Raw genomic sequence first — 21,132 nt, forward strand, 5'->3', positions numbered from 1 at the left:
CCAAGGTATTTGCTAAAAGGCATGGTGAGTATTTTGCAGCTCTCATTTGTTTTTGAAAATGAAGAAAGAAAAGGAAATTTTTATTTTTACTTTTTTAAATGTTCAAAACTGTGACAAAAAGCGATATCTGCAAAATAGTCAACATGCCTCTCAGCAAATAGCTTGGGGTGTCTACTTTCCAAAATGGGGTCATTTGGGGGGATTTTGTGCTATCTTGGCATTTCATGGCCTCCGAAACTATGATAGGCAGTGAGGAGTGAAATAAAAAATTTACGCCCTTAGAAAGCCTAAAGGCGGTGATAGGTTTTCGGGGTCCTGTATGCGGTTAGACTGCCAAAACGTCCCACACATGTGATATCCCCGTACTCAGGAGAAGCAGCAGAATGTATTTTGGGGTGTAATTCCACATATAACCATGCCATGTTTGAACAATATATTATTTAGTGACAACTGTGTAAAAAAAAAAAAAATAATAAATTTTTACGAAACTTGTGGCAAAATATAAAATATTCCATGGACTCAACATGCCTCTCAGCAAATAGCTTGAAGTGTCTTCTTTCCAAAATTGGGTCATTTGGGGGGGGGGGGGGTTGTGCTATCTTGACATTTCAGGGCCTCCGAAACTGTGACAGGTAGTGAGGAAGTAAAATCACAATTTTACGCCCTTAGAAAGCCTAAAGGCGGTGCTTGGTGTTCGGGGTCCTGTACACGGCTAGTCTCCCAAAAAGTCTCACACATGTGGTATCCTCGTACTCAGGAGAAGCAGCAGAATGTATTTTGGGGTGTAATTTTACATATGCCTATGGCATGTTGTAGCAATATTTCATTTAGTGACAACTTTGTGCAAAAAAGAAAAGTTGTGGCAAAATATAAACTATTCCGTGGACTCCACATGCCTCTCAGCAAAAAGCTTGGGGTGTCTACTTTCCAAAATTTGGTCATTTGGGGGAGTTTTTTACCAAAGGCATGTGGCTGAATACATTTTGGCCTAAACGTATGACTAAAATTGAGTTTCTTAGATTTTTTTTTTATAACAAAATAGAAAATATATTATTTTTTCAAAATTTTCTGTCTTTTTCCGTTTATATCGCAAAAAATAAAAATTGCAGAGGCAATCAAATACCATCAAAAGAAAGCTCTATTTGTGGGAAAAAAGCATGCAAATTTTGTTTGGGTACAGCATTGCGTGACCGTGCAATAAACAGTTAAAACAGCGCAGTGCCAAATTGTAAAAAGTGCTCTGGTCATTAAGGAGCCAATTCTTCTGGGGCTGAAGTGGTTAATATATGTTGGAACCAGACCATCCGGTTTGTCCTTTTGCCCAGATGTCTGCCTAGGGAAATTCTTTTCTATATGCATGTGTATCTTGGTGCAGACAAGGTGAATATATATCCAGTTGAATATACTGCCTATGAGTCTAATGGGTCTTATTTTATATATGTGATAACATATTGTATGGAAATATGATTTGTTTTTGTTTCAATACAGTGAGCCCTGTTCCTCTCAGACTACCCCTGCATGTGTCCTGATGAAGCGAACTAGCGAAACACGTTGACGCACAAGGGCTCACTCATACATGGTGTAACAATTTACTTTTTTAGTATTGTGCCCATGTTGTCTACATTTTACACATATGTAAATACATGTTTTTAAGCTTCGTGTGTTTGCTTTTTGCAAACTCATTTTATTGTATTGCACCAATAAAGTTTATACTTTTATATATCTCATGTGGTTTAAATTGCCTCTAAAGTCCAAACCATAAAGGTTTTTCCCTTCTATCTAGTCCCATTTTTACTCCACAAGATGCCGCTACTGTCAGTGTGTCATTTTGTGTTTTTTTTTTTTTCTGTTTTGTAAGTGCTTTCATTAGCCTTTCAGTGGGGCATATCCTATTTGTTTCAGGTGCACTCACTTGTAATTAATCATTTTTCAGAGCAGGCATGGGCACTATATATATTCCTCAATGCGTGATGGTCGTCACTCGGCCCATTCTCCAAAGATGTCTTGTAAATGACGAACTGCATCAGGGAGTGGCCAGTGACGACATCACGCACGCCCGATCGCTTACCAGCGGTAGTGTTTGAAGCCTACAGTCTGCTGCTCTTCTGTTTTACAAACAAATACCTTTTATGTTTTGTATGAAGGTAATTATAGCCATCTTTTAAAATCTGTTGTATATATTATGATGGGCTTCACTATGGGAGTTTTTCTTTTTTTATCATTGTGAGTCTCCCCATACGATCTGTAATCCATATGACGGTTACCCTCCTGGATAAACTTTCCGCTGCCTGTTTGACTATTACAGTATAATTTTATGGTCCTGGACAACTGGTAAGGGGGGGTGAGGGTGCTGCTGGTGACGGATCCCTTTACTTTTACTCTGCATGGATCATTCCTTCATTGGATTGTTTTGCACTTATGGACTGTTTTTGATCGTTTGTGTTGCATTATTAAGATTCAGTTCTATTTTGCACATGGACACTTTTTCACTTTTTATGTACAACTGAATGTTGCATATTGTTGCACTATTTGGAGCGCTGCTTTTTTTCCTTTATAATTTACTAACTGGTATCACGGTTTGCTAAGTGGCTGCTATTTTTCCTTATTTACACTGAGAGTGGATTTTACATTCTTTTACAGTTCTACAGTGTTACCCGGGTTTTTTTCAATTAGTCAGGATTCTCACTTACCACCTTCAATAGAGTATCATAAGTTAGGCTACAGCAGCTACAATTGTTTATTAGATCATTTTAGATTTTGTAGCACAATTGCAAATAACAATTTCAGAGTAAGATAATTAAGAAATTTTGACATTCTTGCCATTTGGATGGTTAAACAAACTTATGCCGCGTACACACGGTCGGACTTTCCGGCATACTTGGTCCGGCGGACCAGAGTGTGCCGGACAATCCGCCCGTGTGTGGGCGGCGGCGGACTTTTCCGGCGGACTTCTTCCCAAAAGCCCGCCGGACCTAGATTTGAAGAAAGTTTCAAATCTTTCCGTCGGACTCAGTTTCGGGCGGAAAGTCCGCTCGTGTGTGTGCTGGTCCGACAGAAAGCCCGCTCGTGTGTAGGCTGGTCCGACGGACCAAATACGACACGAGGGAATGGTATTGCATCTCGCGCTCGCTGCAATAGGAAAAACAAATCTTCCTATTGCGGCGAGCGCGGGGCATACCAGGCCCTTAGGTCTGGTATGGATTATAAAGGGGAACCCCGCTACGCCGAAAAAACGGCGTGGGGCCCCCCCTAAAATCCATACCAGACCCCGATCCGAGCACGCAGCCTGGCCGGTCAGGAAAGGGGGTGGGGACGAGCGAGCGCCCCCCCCCCCCTCCTGAACCGTACCAGGCCGCATGCCCTCAACATGGGGGGTGGGTGCTTTGGGGGAGGGGGGCGCCCTGCGCCCCCCCCCCCCAAAGCACCTTGTCCCCATGTTGATGAGGACAAGGGCCTCTTCCCGACAACCCTGGCCGTTGGTTGTCGGGGTCTGCGGGCGGGGGCTTATCGGAATCTGGGAGCCCCCTTTAATAAGGGGGCCCCCAGATCCCGGCCCCCCACCCTATGTAAATGAGTATGGGGTACATGGTACCCCTACCCATTTACCTAGGAAAAAATTGTAAGTAATAAAACACACTAGACAGGTTTTTAAAATATTTTATTAAACAGCTCCGGGGGGGGGATCTTCCTCCGGCTTCGGGGGTCTTCTTCCGGCTTCGGGGGTCCCTCCGCTTCATCTTCTCCCGGCGTCCGGTTGGTTCTTCTCCGCTCTCCGGCCTCTTCTCCCGGTGTCGCAGGTCTTCGGCCGGCCCCTCCGCTCTCTTCATGTAGCTCTATTGCGAGCGGAGGTCCGGACTTCTGGGCTTCTTGGCTTCTTGGCTTCTTGGCTTCTCTTCTCTTCCCCCAGATGTTGACACGACGCTCTCTCCGGCTGGACTGGTTTCTGAGGGCTGCGTTGTGACTTATATAGGCGGAGACCCCGCCCCCATATGATGTCACAGTCCCTGGGCATGCTGGGACTGTGACGTTTTAGGGGGCGTGGTCGACCACGCCCCCTAAAACGTCACAGTCCCAGCATGCCCAGGGACTGTGACATCATATGGGGGCGGGGTCTCCGCCTATATAAGTCACAACGCAGCCCTCAGAAACCAGTCCAGCCGGAGAGAGCGTCGTGTCAACATCTGGGGGAAGAGAAGAGAAGCCAAGAAGCCAAGAAGCCAAGAAGCCCAGAAGTCCGGACCTCCGCTCGCAATAGAGCTACATGAAGAGAGCGGAGGGGCCGGCCGAAGACCTGCGACACCGGGAGAAGAGGCCGGAGAGCGGAGAAGAACCAACCGGACGCCGGGAGAAGATGAAGCGGAGGGACCCCCGAAGCCGGAAGAAGACCCCCGAAGCCGGAGGAAGATCCCCCCCCCGGAGCTGTTTAATAAAATATTTTAAAAACCTGTCTAGTGTGTTTTATTACTTACAATTTTTTCCTAGGTAAATGGGTAGGGGTACCATGTACCCCATACTCATTTACATAGGGTGGGGGGCCGGGATCTGGGGGCCCCCTTATTAAAGGGGGCTCCCAGATTCCGATAAGCCCCCGCCCGCAGACCCCGACAACCAACGGCCAGGGTTGTCGGGAAGAGGCCCTTGTCCTCATCAACATGGGGACAAGGTGCTTTGGGGGGGGGGGGGCGCAGGGCGCCCCCCTCCCCCAAAGCACCCACCCCCCATGTTGAGGGCATGCGGCCTGGTACGGTTCAGGAGGGGGGGGGGCGCTCGCTCGTCCCCACCCCCTTTCCTGACCGGCCAGGCTGCGTGCTCGGATCGGGGTCTGGTATGGATTTTAGGGGGGGGCCCACGCCGTTTTTTCGGCGTAGCGGGGTTCCCCTTTATAATCCATACCAGACCTAAGGGCCTGGTATGCCCCGCGACGGGGCTCGCAAGGTGTCAATCTAGCCGATAAAAGCGGCAAGATTGACATCCTTTTCTAGTCCCGTCGCACCTGAGTCACGTTCAAAATGAACGGACTTGTCCGTGTGTGGGCAAGTCCGTTCATTCTGAAAGTCCGCCGGAACTCCGGCGAAAGTCCGTCGGAAAGACGGGCGGACTTAGCCCGCCGGAAAATCCCGGCGTGTGTGGGCAAGTCCGTTCGTTTTAAAGTCCGGCGCACCTGGCGGACAAAGTCCGTCGGAAAGTGTGCCGGACCAAGTAGGATAGAAAGTCCGCTCGTGTGTACGCGGCATTAAACCCTAAATTAACCCCAAACATTTTTTATTGAAAAGTAATAATAAATTAATCTGTGTTTTAACCATTTTTTTAAATTCTCTTGAATATATGTGTGCTTTGTTTTCCCAATAAAAAAGGATAATTAAATTCTTGAATTATTAAAGAAAAATGAAAATACTCCTCAGTGTGCACACAATAATATCTCCAATAAAGCAGCTACCTCTCAATCTGATTTGCAAATCATAAAACAGTGTGCAAAGGCAATGCAAACATATAATAGAATAAATCAGACAGGGATTCTACCTCTTCCCCACTCTATTAAAAAAGGTTTTGATATGACACATTTATTTCTGTCACATTTGGTATACAGTTATTTTAAAAATGGTCCGTTTTCAAAAAGAAGTGTCACAGTGACTGCTGTATTATGAAATCACAATCCAATGACATCTCTTAACGCAATGAAAATGTTTGAGGCAGTGGTAGCGATGACAGTACATATATGACAAACCTAAGGGTGAAAATAGTGAGGGTAAGCAAGAAACATTTGAGCTTCATCTATTCTTTGTAGTAATGTTTATTGTGTTGTGTCTGACTGTCAGTCATGTGGTTATGATGACTTAGTGGTGGACACAATGGGGTAATGTACCAAAGGCATTACTGTTCATCTATGAAAATGAATATTGATTTGTACAGTGTATGTGCAAAGTGCGTATTTACTAAGCTTAGTACAAGTGTGATATGTTTCCTTCACTCAGCCTATCATGTGCAAGCAAAAAGAAATTAATTTTCCTCTTGCATGATAGGTTATTCAATGTTGACACCATCATCTTTTTCACTATGTTAAGTTAATCAGTACTATGCTAAATGAAAAAAATATATTCCCTGAAGGCCTGTTGCTGTGCATTTGAATGGATTATAGGGCTGCCTATTACCACATGATACCAAAAATTGTGCATGCTACACTTATTGGCAGAACAAAGAATGTCGTTTAGGAAGGTGTCTGGAAGTGACATTCAAAATAAACAACACAACACTGTCCCAAAATGCATATATTTACCACAGTGCACAAGGGTAAATGGGGCAAGAAAAGAGCAAAGGTGTGAACACCCAGAATAATCATAGTGCACCAATCCTTTGGTGTTAAACCGCCCCCAATGGTCTAATGCAAAGAATGACCAGAATATATATTATGAACTAGATGTAAGTTCACAGTGTGGAGGATGTAAAACAATATAAACCTGTATGATATAATGTGAAACAATGTAAAAGATGTATGGGTTTTTTTTTGTTTTTTTTTAAATCATACTTACCTAGGTGGATGCAGCAGCAATCTGATCAAGCGATCAAACACTGAAAACTGCCCCCCCATGCTCACTGGAACACTGGGCTGTGAAGGCGGTGGGAGTGGCCAGTTCAGGGGCTCGCTAAGATGCTGAGCTGGGTGCTGGTCCAGGCATGTGGGAGGATCCCAACTCCGTTGTCGCGATCTTGCCCAGGCCTGGTCTGACACTGTGATGTCAACCTACATCGGGATTCAGCTCGCTGTTTGCTGAAAAATGGTCACAGGAGTGCAGAACGAACTACACTCCTGTGATCCACAGGAGAAGTACAGCCAAACAAAACCCTGCTTCTTCAGCTTGTCTACAAATGGGCTGCCCAGCAGCATTTATATGATCAGGAAGAGGCAGGTACCAGGGAGCTGGTACACACCCTCTCAAACACTGATTACCACTGCTGTCAACAGGGAGAGCAGCAAAGTACCCAGAGCTGCTGGAAATGAAAACAAATAACATAAACTAAAATACAATATTGTAAATAATAAATTGTGCAATATATAAAAAATATGTCTGTCATAGACAGAGCCAGAACAGAGGCTGTTGGAGAGGACTGTATGCAAGCCTGTTGCCCACCGATTATGGGCCCTAGCATTTGGAGGAATGGTGCTCTCTGTGAGCTGTATACCTGGGGACCCTGGGGTTGATGTTACTATGGATTCAGCTCCATGTCCCCCCAAAACACACAGACTCTGGAACCCTTTATATGCCATATTAGAATGGTGACTCGTACTGTTAAATGCTAATGTCATCAATTCTGCTATAATGTGTTTAGTGTGGCTCTAAGAGTCTTTTCACCCATTGTTGTTTATGTTAATTGAGAGAGCTCGGTGCCTACAAGTCTGTCATCTGGTCTGGGTACCTCTTGTAGTAAATTAGCTCATGTTAATTAGGTTAGCTTTGAGACATCCCTGCTGTATAAAGGTCTGTGAAATCTCAAAATAAAAGGCAGTTCTGATGTACTCCAAGACTGGTGTTGTCTAGTTCTTGGGGTTCCTATAGCCAGATCCATTGGACTCGTGTTCCAGAACTTAGGAAGCGGTATATGACGGAAGCACTCAAGCGGAGTGTGGGGCGTTCCGTGACATTGGTGGCAAGCAGCGGGAAAGCTTCCTGAAGTCTGAAGTCTGGGACATCCAAACCTCCAACTGGATCCAAGATCAGCATAGCAGACTTCAGTCACCCCAGCGGAGATATGGACCTGGCATCAGAATTCCCGGGGCTGCTGCGGATCATCCTTTCAACGTATACCAGGACTGTGTCTGAGGATGAATACCTGGAGCTCAGGCAGCTGATTCGGGTGGAGCTCTGGAATGCAGCCCTCCGTCTCGCTGGTATAAAACAGGGCAAGTGCTTTCCAACCCAAGAGCAACGGGCCAGTGACCAACGGGCATTGCGGATGGCATTCCTGGGAGAGCAGCCCCAGGAGCAATGGGTGACTGAGTTGGACAGGTTGGTCCAGCAGGAGATAGAGCTGGACAATCGTTATCGGGCTCTGCAATGGCACGCAGAGGAGGGATATTTAGGGGAGACAACAGAATGCTCTCCGGAGGGATATGACTTTGGCGGCCCTGGATTGCTGTGGGAGAACCTTACAGATCTTTTTATGTTTGGCGATGAGGGGGAACCTGACCTTGAGGACATGAGAGACTATAGAGAGTCTATGCTCGGTCTTGCAGGGGTCTCAGAGCTCAAACCTGATCTGGACCATTTGCTAAGGAAGGAACAGCATCTGGAAAGGGCATACAGGAAACTGCTAGAACAAGTTCAGCAGCATGCCAGAGAATCGGCAGTGGAAAATCCAGAGATTGCCGTCCCCAAACCTGAAGTGCTGACAACAGGGCAGAGCTCTGCTAACCTCTGTCCAGAAATGATAACATCTTCTGGGTTCCATGGACAGGAGATGGTGAACCTCTATTCCCAGACATCGGTTGCAGAGACATGGGATTTGATAGACTTTTCTGCTGAGGAAGAACAACCTGATGAGCCTCCAGCAGAAGAGCTGCTATCAGGGCCAAAGTTCACTGTGTTCTGCCCAGCACCAACAGTGGCTTCGGCCTTCCTGAGAGAAGAGGTAGTCGGCCTTTCTCCCACAACACTGACAGGGACATGTGATTTTCTGCCAGCAGCATCTATGGAGTTAAAACAAACTTCTCCAGCTGAAGATCTGGTAACTGAACAGAGGGTCCAAGACCTCTGTCCCACACTTTTACCACTTCCAGAGACTGGGGATTTAATAGACATTTCTGTAGAGGAGGAACCACCTAGCAAACCCCCAGCAGAAGTGCTGGCAACCGGACAGAGGGTCCAACACCTCTGCCCCACACCTGCAGCAATTGTGGAGGCTCAGGGTGAGAAGATGGCAATCACTTCCCAGCAGCAGATACAGGGGGAGAAGGGAGAGGAGGTGTGTGTTGTCCCTCCCCAACAGTTGGCCAGGGTGGAGGAAGTGGGCTTTCCTCCCCAGCAAAGATCCGTGTACCTGGGAGACAGTACCATCGACATGTCGTCCCAGCAGCCAGATGAGGGAATGGAAAAGGAAGCAGCCGGCTCACCTCCCCAATGGCAGCTATACAGTTTGGGAGGGGAGGAAGCCAGCTGCCTGCCCCAACAGTTAGCTGGAGCAGAGGATGCGGAGTCCCCCGCAGAAGTGCTGGCAACAGGGCAGAGTGCTACCAACCTCTGCCCAGCACCAGCAACAACTACAGAGTTCCAGGGAGGCGGGGCAGTCGGCCTCCCTCTCCAACAGTTAGCCGGAACAGATGGTGTGGAGTTTCCAGCAGAAGGGCTGGCAACAGGGCCGAGGACTGGTGGACTCTGCCCTCAACTAACAGAGGATGGATTTCCTGTGAAGGTGGATGGGACTTCAGTCTCCACCTGTATACCCCAGGGATGCTGGGCAGTGGGCCCCGATCCCCAACAGCATGACAGAGAGGTTGGCTGGGTGAGTGATACTCTGTTTGGAATCATTTATTTGGGGTACGGTGTGGGTACAGGCAGTAGAGGACTGGAACTATGGACTAACTTCGGAGTCAACCCGTCTGGGGTCTCCTCCTGTGTTAGTCTCCTGCCGAAAGGGGAGAAATGTCATAGACAGAGCCAGAACAGAGGCTGTTGGAGAGGACTGTATGCAAGCCTGTTGCCCACCGATTATGGGCCCTAGCATTTGGAGGAATGGTGCTCTCTGTGAGCTGTATACCTGGGGACCCTGGGGTTGATGTTACTATGGATTCAGCTCCATGTCCCCCCAAAACACACAGACTCTGGAACCCTTTATATGCCATATTAGAATGGTGACTCGTACTGTTAAATGCTAATGTCATCAATTCTGCTATAATGTGTTTAGTGTGGCTCTAAGAGTCTTTTCACCCATTGTTGTTTATGTTAATTGAGAGAGCTCGGTGCCTACAAGTCTGTCATCTGGTCTGGGTACCTCTTGTAGTAAATTAGCTCATGTTAATTAGGTTAGCTTTGAGACATCCCTGCTGTATAAAGGTCTGTGAAATCTCAAAATAAAAGGCAGTTCTGATGTACTCCAAGACTGGTGTTGTCTAGTTCTTGGGGTTCCTATAGCCAGATCCATTGGACTCGTGTTCCAGAACTTAGGAAGCGGTATATGACGGAAGCACTCAAGCGGAGTGTGGGGCGTTCCGTGACAATGTCTAACCACAACTAGGTTGTACGGGGGGGGTGGGGGGGTGGAGTTATGTGTAAGCACAGAAGTTACCTGGGACTGCCAAAAGCAAATACATTAAAAAAAAAAAATCAATGAGTGACATCAAATCAAGAACTAGACTGGGTTTTAACACTGGTCTGTGTGACCCGAAGCCCATGTAGCCGGCTGCTCAGGACTACCTGCAGAAGTGACCAGTAAGAAATCTGAAGCGGCCACCGCTATTGAAACAATGCATCTCCTATTGAAGCAGGGCCAGCTTTAATAAATTGCTTCTTCTATAAATCTGTTGAATTGTAACAAGATTAACCGGTATCTACTGAACGTTCAGAAAATGTACTTAGCCTAAACAAATATCAGAATTTAGGACATATCAGACAATAATGTATTCCAAGGACAGGCAAAGGTCAGGTCAGGTGGGAGAAAACCGTGTAATCCAGGGAAAAGCAGACATCAAAGTATGCAGCATATCTCCTCTATAAACAGGAGATATCATAGCAATATACAAGTATCTAAATGGTGATTGTAGTGTAGTGTAGGGAATAGGGAATAAACTATTCAATCTTAGGCCTGTTAAGAAGACACATGGTCACTCAGTGAAGTTGAACATGAACCGTTTCACCCAAAAGGGGAAGCTCCGCTTGTCATCCATCTCCCCTCCCTCCACTGCCACATTTGACACTGTTTGGGGGGGAGGAGAGGGTACTTGGTTTGAAAAACCGCTCCCTCTTCCAGCTCAGTTTGCCGGAAGTTTGGCCTCCTCCTCCTTCCCCCACAGCCGGCCCATTCACAAAACGCAGGGTGCTTCACAGATGCGCAGCAGGAAACTGGCTGTAAAGCCGCAAGTCTAGATGACAGTGCCAGCATCCGATAGCCAATTGAAAAATCGGCTCGGGTGAGGACGTTGGATTCCTGGACAGGTAAGTGCTCTAATATTAAAAATCAGCATCTACAGTATTTTTTCCGAAGGAGAATGGAGCTCCTCTTTAACTTTAAACTGCATAAGTGGTTCTTTATTTTTACAGCAGTAGGATTGAGCAACTCCCTTCCACAGTTGGTAGTATCAAGGGGGAGTGTTGATAATTTCAAAAAAGGCAGAGACAGGCGGTAACACTGCTTTACAGAATTACAGCTGTCCTCCGGGCAATATAAAAAGCACCAATTAATGCAGTTATTCATTTTAAAAAAAGATATTTTTAAATGCAACAAGTGTAAATGAATGAATCTGACTTTGTATCAAGCTATAATAATTATCTCTAAAGTAGAGAGGCAGCACTAGGTGCCAATTGGGTGTGTAGGATGCACATGATGTAACAGTAAACATTCTGGCAGGAAAAGAGTGCAGAGTAACCAGAGGGATGAGCTCATCGATGTGCTGTTTCTCCTTCATATTTACTCACAGGCAAGGCACAGAATGTGACCTAGCTGTATTTCCTAAAGTAGAACCCCAGTATAACTTTTTGTTTTCCATCTGCATTTACCTCTGGTGCTTGGTGACAAACTGTGCTGCTCTTTACCTTTCCCCTTGTCCCCTACCCACTGTGTGCCTCTGAATGTAAATAAAAGGGCATTGCAGTAGGCACACTTCTTATCTGTGGACGCCCAGCCTCCTGCAAGTAACAAGACCTTCAATACAAGTGTCAATCATGACCGCTGCATGAAATGCATGCAACTAGTAGTAATATAAACATCTTTTTCCCACCATTATAATGTACATGAAAATACAGACAACCAAAAAAATAAATAACGGAACTTATAATGATCCTATATCCCATTTTTGGAACTAGAACATTAAGATAAAGGTTCAGAAAAAAAAGTAAGCAGATACCTGTAACTAGAACAAACTGCACACAATTCAAGGAGAAACAAGTGAAAAGTTTCACATTTATACAGATTATTTTTTAAGGTTGAATATATATATAGATCTCTCTCTCTCTCTCTCTCTCTCTCTCTCTCTCTCTCTCTTTCTCTCTCGATAGATAGATAGATAGATAGATAGATAGATAGATAGATAGATAGATAGATAGATAGATAGATAGATAGATAGATAGAGATATCGAGAGAGAGAGAGTTTTTTTAACAAAATTAGAAAATGACAGTCACTCATTATGAGTACAATGGTACAAAAAAACATAAGTTGAGGGAAACTCTGTACCATGTGTAAAGATAGACATATAAAATGTGGAGAAAGATATTTCCCTAAAACTAATATAGATGTATACCAAAAAAACAATGTTTGGTAACCATTAATTGTGTGAATCATATTATTCATGGCATGAATCAGCAGTCAAAAAAGAAAAAGGCGGAAAGTATAGCGAACAGAATGAGGGAGAAAGAAAAATCATAGAAGAGGAAAACAAAAAAGTATCGGACACGAGTTCACTTTGGGAGTAAAATGAAAAAATAAAGTACAAGAGGGAGAGAAGAAGATCTATTGACTGACTCTATTCCTCAGTTTATCCGAGGAGGCTTAATGCATCCATATATACCAAGTATTTTTAAATTTCTCCCACTTATCGAGCTCCTTGGCTCGCATCTCTTCCATAAACATAATATTTTGTTCACCCAGGAAGATAGGGCTGGGGTAGCAGTACTCTTCCAATACTTGGAAATCAATTGTCTAGCTGCAGAAAGGAAGAATTTTAATAAGCTGGACTTTTGGGATTTAATCATGCCGGGGAGATTAGACAATAAAGTTATGGAGGGGGAAGAGGTGAGAGGCTTATCATAAACCTCTGCGTAGATTTGGAAAATCTGCGACCAGAAGGGGCAGATAATGTCACAATCCCACCATATATGGAGCTACGTTCCTTTTTCCGTATGACATCACCAACATGTGTACAGATTATATTTTAAACACAAAAGCACAAACACCCAACACCCACCTCCTGGCCAGCACTTCCTCCTATGCTTGTTCCCCCATCTCTCATAGGTCAAAGAGCAGAGAGTTCTACTGAAAAGATGTGGTGATACTTCTAGTGCTGGTTTTGGGAACTAACCATGTTTGGTAGTCCTGATATGTAGCAATGTAAGATGGAGGTTCCAGACTTAGGGCACCCAACAGTAATGGTCTTGCACCTTGGATGCCAGGGGCTAGCTAGCAACACCCTTGCATAGAACCACATTCAGTTTATACAGTAATAAGGTTATTGAATTGTTGTTTGGAAATTTTGTTGTCTCTTGTGTGCTTTGGCTGGTCCAGTCTACTGATGTTTCTGTAATATTGTGTGTCATTGTGTTTTTACTTTTGTTACGAGGAACTTGTTGACCATCTGTTCTCTCGTTATTTTTTACTGTAGCTCATATATGTGCATACTAATTTTCTTTTTTTTATGTCTACTTGTGTCCTGATCCAGATTCAAGCCTCGCGTTCTGGACCTGAATGTGTCAGTACCTAAATCCATTGTTTCATTAAATTCCATGTTTTGTAATAGTGTGTGCTAGTCCTGCTTATAATTCATTTGTGATGTAGTATATTTCTTCTAGTTGTTTAATGTTCTGCAGTTCTTTTAGTTCTTAGTTATAGGCTATGCATGTTCATATATTTAAAAGATATTTTTTTCATACACTGACTAACGTATGCTCGTTATACTGTAACAAGCCATTTACATACATACACACCAATTCAATGATATACTATTGACAAATTCAACTAGTAATACCAGTGTATGGAAAAATACTGTGCTGGCTTTGGATATTCATTAGTTAAATTAGTGCTTTGCTATGCACTCTCCTTTATAAATGTATATGATGGAGATGCAGCTTAGCAATACAGTGAGTATGGTATCAACCTGAGATGTAAGATGCAAAGTGGTTTTCCATTTCCTAACAAAGGGCAGTTATTCCTTTGCCACCCCCCCTTGGCCCTAGCAGTTCATCAGCAGTGGTCCAAATTGTCAGATATTGAGACAATACCTTTGTTCAGTGTTTTCTGTATTTTTTCATTACAGAATTACTTTAAAATTAAACTCCAGGCCTATAATAAATGATTACCATTTAGGGTTTATGCACATGGCCATAAAGGGGCCATACAGCATCCAAAGCTTACATAAGCGCTTTCCCAGGGCTCACATCAGCTGTCCATATACATCAATTAGAAGATGTAACAGTTATGCACCTGAGGTTGCATAAAGCACGTGCATACGCACCAATATATGCTCTGAGCGCAGACTATCAGCTTCATTTTAAATATAGCTAGTTGGAGTCCCTCAGTCTTCATTTATATTAGGTTTTCTTTAATGCCCTGTACAGTAAAAAGTCAGACAGGAATCAATGTGAGCAATGAAGCCTTACATTACCAATGATCTAACACTATGCAATTGCTGTCAGGAAGAGGAGGCATAGAGATGACCTCATTAGTGTGATAATACCCATTCTTTGTTTAACGAGGAGGCTGGGGAAGGTTGTTGACCAAGCTGCATTACTTAGAGAAAAAACAAGGGCACTGTGCTATCTGGAAGAAGTGACTAGATTACAAGACTGGTCTAACAGAATTAACAAAATCTTTTGGCACAAAATAGCTTGCATATGTCTTTTTGAGTTTTTATTTAGGTGTTTGCCTGGAGTTCAGCAACGTTGAAATGAACTGCTGTTTCTAATCACAAGATGTATTTATTACAATTGTTATATTAATTTAAAGCATCTGCCTTGAAAATTTGTGAAATAAAAGACCAGAAATAACCATTAAAACAAGGATAGTCCTGTCAAGTCTTAGCACCTGTGGTTAAGCTATAGGGAGCAAGAAGGAGGTTCCGCTGCCTATACATATAATTACTGGACATGGAAAAACTCAAGTGACTCCTGCTGACCCACTGAGAACAGGGGTCACCAAAAGCTTCTCAGTCCCTTTAAGCATGAATGACAGCATTGCCATTGTACGCATAATTATGTAATCATACAAATAATAATATTGCCATTAAAACAACAGGTCTTCTACAGTCAAGGTTACAGCTTTAATTTAAGGCCCTCGATTCCTCTACAATTTAAGTATTTCTAAAGGAGCAGGCAATCATGAATTAAGTAATTTATAATTATAAAATTGTTTTTTTATGCAAGAGAGGACATTAATCATCCCTTAATAACGTGCATTGGATCAATGCACGTAAATATATATTTCTTGCATCTCAGGTATAAACCATATTTTAGTATTTATTGTTGTATGTATGTGTTTCACAAGTGCCACCATCAACAGTTACTATGCTGTCTGTGTCTATCATATGGCTATTATTTTTATTTCTGTAAAATATTACTTTACTATTTTACTATTGTGTTATAGTAATTTTGTAACCTTTTAGAAATATTTTGTACACACAGGTTATTACCAAATCATCTGCTGGAAAAATGTGTCTTTACACAATAACTTAAACAGTAATACTGTTTTAATTGAACAGACAGTATAAAGTGTTTCCCATAGCAAATGGATTTTAGTTTACTATGGACAGACCAGCAGAATATTTGAATGTATAGACTGGGCTTTGGCATCCTAAACAGAGACTTTATAATAAAGTCTTCCCTCCTAAAGACAAATAAGGCCACACATGTTTGTTGTTAGTGCTATATTTTCCAAGGCATTTCCAGGGCATTTGCAATTCTGGCAAAGCTTTAACAAGTGGAAGAATTACATTTGCTTTTTAGTGTCATTAAAAGGCTTCAAAATTATTTTTAAACTTTCCTTTTTTTTTACTAGTTTTCCCCTGTCTTCTTAGCTACCTGGCCCTTGTTGCCCTCCTCAAGTAACCCCCCCCAGGAAAGTAATTGTTTGCCACAGTGCATACAGTGTACAACACATTCTCTAACAAACCAAAAACAATGTATATAGATTTATATAGCGAACAAATAAGTCCAACAAAAAAATTGTGATAAATATTTAAAAGTGATCCATTTTATGGTCATTCATTCTCCAATAAAGTGCTCGGTGCTCAAAAGTTCACGATAAAAGTGCTGAAGTGCTCCATGTAGACATAACGTGCAGTGTGGCACATACCCCTCTTGTTCCCCTACTCACCAGAAGAAATGGACCCTCAGCTTTTCAGTCTGGTGGTCAAACTTCAATTATATCTGGCGGTGGGGGTACCAAAGATCTTCTCTTTGCTTTCTATACTCTGAACTGGTTCTATATAAACCTCATATTTCCACCAGGCTCAATAAAAGGAGATAATTCCCATAGTGTAGTATTTGATATTTAAAAAACCCAACATATAAAAATTACACTTAAATAGTCTTAGACAAATTTGCGCTTTGCGTAGTAATAGGGTGGCGGAAGTAACTGAGCAGCAGCTAGCAGTACAAACATGCTGGACCCTTCATGTGCTGGAAGGGTCCAGCACCTTTGTACTGCTGGCGGCTGCTCAAGGTTACTTCCGCCACCTGTGGAACGCAAGCTGAGTCGCGGCAAACCCGTAAGAGCCATATTACTATGCAAAGTGCAATTTTGTCAGACTCTGTAAGTGTAATTTTTATACTGCATGTTGCGTTTATTAAATCTTAAATACCAGATTATGAGAACTCTCTCCCTTTATTGAGTCTGGTGGAAATACGAGTGTTGTATAGAAACCACAAGTTGGGAGTATAGAAAGCAAAGAGAAGATCTGTGGTACCCCCACCGCCAGATATAAGCAAAGTTAAGCAAAGCCCCAGACTGAAAAGCCGAGGGTCCATTTCTTCTGGTGAGTAGGGGAACAAGAGGGGTGTGTGCCACTCTGCAGGTTAGGTCTACTTGAAGCACTTCATTTTATCATGAACTTTAGAGCACCAAGTACTTTATTCGAGGATGGATGTTCATAAAATGAATCACTTTTGAATATTTATCACAATTTTTTTGTTGGACTTATTTGTTCACTATATACATCTACATACATTGTTTTTTGTTTGTTAGAGAATGTGTTGTACACTGTATGCGCTGTGGCAAAATTTGTGATTTTGTTAGAAGTGATATAGCACTTAGTCAGCAGCAGCTACAAGGCAATGGATACACAAAACATAGCACATGGCGGAGTATTTGTATATTTTTAAATTGTTTGCAATGGGTTGTGTCATACTTGACATATTTTCAGTTGCTTCTTTAAATAACCCTTATTCAATTAACACATTTTAGGGTGTTATTTTATAGTATCAGATGGCATACAAGCTTTGTAATAGTGGCAATAGACACAATATGTATAAAAGGTGGAAAAAACAAAAAATATTTATGTTTTCTATAGCAATCAGGTTCCAACTGCCATTCCTAATAAAATTTGGGAAAAAAGTATTGGTTGTTATGGAAAACCTTTTGCCTGCCATACTCCATTTTGTTATACATAAGCCATAACCTTTCCTTAAGCCCATAATTAGCTTCCACTTGCTAGTATCCAATTCTCATGTTCCTCATACATTTAATACAGGACAATATACAACCCTAACCTTAAGGAGGAACTCCAGGAAAGCTGTAAAGAAAACACAATACTGTAGATAGGTACAAATGCAATTAATTAAATCTATTGTTTAAATCAAGCTACTATTTAAACAATAGTGTCTGTTCTGGCTTCTTTGTAGTTCAGTAAATGTTGTGGGATGAGACGGACCAATTGGCAGGCCAATAGCACTGCCTTAAAACATAGAGAGGTGTACTCCACCACAAGTCAATATAAGTCTTTGTAGCTTACTTTGCCACCAAGGCCATATTTTTTAAAGAGGTGGCCAGTAGGGGGAATCAGGGGGCAAGCTGGATGGATCCTAAATCCTAATGGATATTTCAATGCCCCGATGGAAGATGCATCATATCACCATTGAAGTCAGACCATATTATAGGGCATGGCAAATGAGTGACACTGGTGGATATGAAAGACCATGGTGAAGTCCTTTATAAATGGTTGCTTGTTTTGTAAAATGTACTGACATTTTAAAGTTCAAGTTTAAAGAGTAACTCCACTTTTGTTGAGAAATAACCTTCCCCTCCGGGTGATCTATGTACATTGCAAGGATTTTAACTACTTGCGGACCGCCTGCCGTCATTATACGTGGTTGTTTGACGTTGAATACCAGGGTTATGGCAGCAGATAGCTGCCATAACCCCGGTATCTTTTTAAACAGCGGGCGATCTGCTTTCAGATAAAGTAGTCTCCACAGTGGATTCCACTTTTTATGTTACACGGTATTTATGCAGCAATTTTTCAAACGCATTTTTTTTTTAAGAAACAGTTCCATGAATAGAAAAAAAACACTAACGTTAGCCCGATTTTTTTTGTATACTATGAAAGTTGATGTTACGCCGAGTAAATAGATACCTAACATGTCATGCTTTAAAATTGCGCACACTTGTGGAATGGCGCCAAACTTCAGTACTTCAGTACTAAAATCTCCATAGGTGATGCTTTAAAATGTTTTCCAGGCTACATGTTTAGAGTTGTAGAGGAGGTCTAGTGCTAGAATTATTGCTCTAACGTTCGTGGCATATGTAACCTGTGTGTATCTGGCTCTGATACTAGCCAGTACCTCACTAGCCAACTGACCTCACCGCACATCCCTGGTTGCAATATACTCCCAGGCAGCAGCAAATTTTTAATTTTCAGTATTTCCCAGTGCCACTGAAAGTTTCCTACCTCTTGTAGGATCTGAATATTGTTCTTTGGTTTGAGTTTTAATGGTTAACCTTTTCTGTTAGATGGAATTCTGTACATGTAGAGAAAAATTATGTATTAATGTGGCATTTGCTTTGCGACACAAGAAGACCTGCAGAAAAGCAGCACTTTCTCCTCGTTTTATAAGGAACATGCAGTACATAGCAGGCCAGGGGAGTCGCTAGGATTCCAAAATTTCTGAGGCATCTCTGATAAAGATGTGACACACCAAGGTGCACAGTGAACATGGCAAAAATGTCAATGAGGTTAACAGAGCCTAAATTAAACTTTAAAACTGCATCCACAACACAGATCTAATTCCTTAATTTTATCAACAAGTAATGTCACCCTGCTGGCTTTACAGTTCGGTAAAGATACTGTCCCAATACCATGCCTTGCGGTCATGCCAGTGTGATGGAAGGTACTTTAAACCTTCAAATCTTACTTTAATTCTTTGGCTGAATGTTTGAAATGAGTACCAGAGTTGCATTAGCCACTTGAATGGGTGTTACCAGAGTGTGCTTACATTTGGGATTTTTAGTCTAGTGCACACACTAGAGCCAATTTAGGCAGGAGCAAATTAACGTGTAACGAGGAAATCTGAGTAACCAAAATCCTCCATTTGTACTTGCAACAGATATCAATCTTTAGAGAGAGATATACAAGAAAAGGAATTATGTGATATTTCAGATGGGGTGAATAATATGCAAATTGGAATCATTTTCCTAGAAAACAACTCTTCTTTTGTAAACCAGGTTATGCAGAGAATGCAGTTTGGAAATGCAAAATGGTGGAGAGAGGGGGCAGGAGGAAAAACAAAAGGAGAAAACATTGGGGATGGTGTGTAAAGTACCTCTAAGTGATATGGTTAGTTCAGTCTTACCAGAAGGGTTTGAATGTGCCCCTAAAAGAATGCTTAATGAATTTGAAATGTTTCTTATGCTACATATGTACAGTATGTTAACAAAAATAATTGAAAGAAGTATTTTGGTGGTTTTGTACGTGCACAGTTATCTAATGCCTTGGTCATGAATCCAATGAATGACAGTATTAAATTGATCACCACTTTTAAAAAATTGTGATTGAGGAAGTGAAGAAGTTGAGTATTAAGCACAAAAATAATAATAATTGTCTTGCAGGACAACTTCTTTTTTCGGATGGTAGACGCATCAACTAGAAATAAAGTGTTACTGGATCTACTGATTACCAACAAAACAGACCTGATCACGGATGTGGAAATATGGGGCAATTTAGGAAACAGCGATCACAGGTCAATTGGCTTCAGTATAAATCACACAAATAAGAAACATAAGGGAAATACAAAGACACTGAATTTCAAAAGAGCCAACTTCCCTAAACTATGAACCTTGCTAGAAGTCATGAATTGGGATAAAATCTTAGGAACAAAGAAAATAGAGGAGAGATGGGTTTGCTTTAAGAGCATATTAACTAAGGGCATTAGCCAATGCATCCCATTGGGTAATACATTTAAAAGAGCAAACAAAAGTCCTGGATTAATGTAAAAAGTCCTGGATTAATGTAAAAATGCATATAAAAGCAAAGGAGAAGGCCTTCAAAAAATACAAAGTTGAGGGCTCATCATCAGCATTCAGACTTTATAAAGAATGCAACAAGAAATGTAAGGGTGCAATTAGGGCGGCTAAGATAGAACACGAAAGACACATAGCGGAGGAGAGCAAAAAAAAATCCAAAGAAATTCTTTAAGTAGCTGATATGGAGAAAAGCCAATGTAGCACCAATATTTAACATCCCTGGGAATTAAAGACCAGTTAGCCTAACATCAATAGTATGCAAGCTCTTGGAGGAACTGATAAGGGACTATATGCAAGATTTTCGTAATGAGAACGGTATCATTAGCAGTAATCAGCATGGATACATGAAGAATCGTTCTTGCCAAACCAATCTATTAACCTTCTATGAGGAGGTGAGTTGCCATCTAAATAAAGGGCCGTAGTCGTGGTGTATCTGGAATTTGCAAAAGCATTTGACACAGTTCCCCATAAATGTTTACTGTACAAAATAAGGTCAGTTGGCATGGACCATAGGGTGAGTACGTGGATTGAAAACTGGCTACAAGGGCAAGTTCAGAAGGTGGTGATAAATGGGGAGTACTCGGTCAGGTGTGGGTAGTGGGGTCCCCCAGGGTTTAGTGCTGGGACCAATCCAATTTATTTTGTTCATAAACGACCTGGAAGATGGAGTAAACAGTTCAATCTCTGTATTTGCGGACAATACTAAGCTAAGCAGGGCAATAACTTCTCCGCAGGATGTGGAAACCTTGCAAAAAGATGGG

General features: G+C 42.4%; 1 protein-coding gene across 2 annotated transcripts in view; it reads left to right on the top strand.

Moving 5' to 3' along the window:
* The window catches only part of ADCY1 (adenylate cyclase 1), a 525,405-nt gene that overhangs the window by 275,084 nt on the left and 229,189 nt on the right, over positions 1-21,132 (top strand). The window contains exon 6 of one of the 2 annotated variants that reach the window (XM_073630633.1): positions 13,581-13,610. The exons of the other annotated variant lie outside the window; for it this stretch is intronic. Within the exon in view, the coding sequence (XP_073486734.1) occupies positions 13,581-13,610 (30 nt within the window). The remainder of the gene's footprint in view (positions 1-13,580; positions 13,611-21,132) is intronic. 2 annotated transcript variants of the gene reach the window in all.

Source organism: Aquarana catesbeiana, linkage group LG05 (genome assembly GCF_042186555.1).
Source record: "Aquarana catesbeiana isolate 2022-GZ linkage group LG05, ASM4218655v1, whole genome shotgun sequence".
Lineage (NCBI taxonomy): Eukaryota > Metazoa > Chordata > Amphibia > Anura > Ranidae > Aquarana > Aquarana catesbeiana.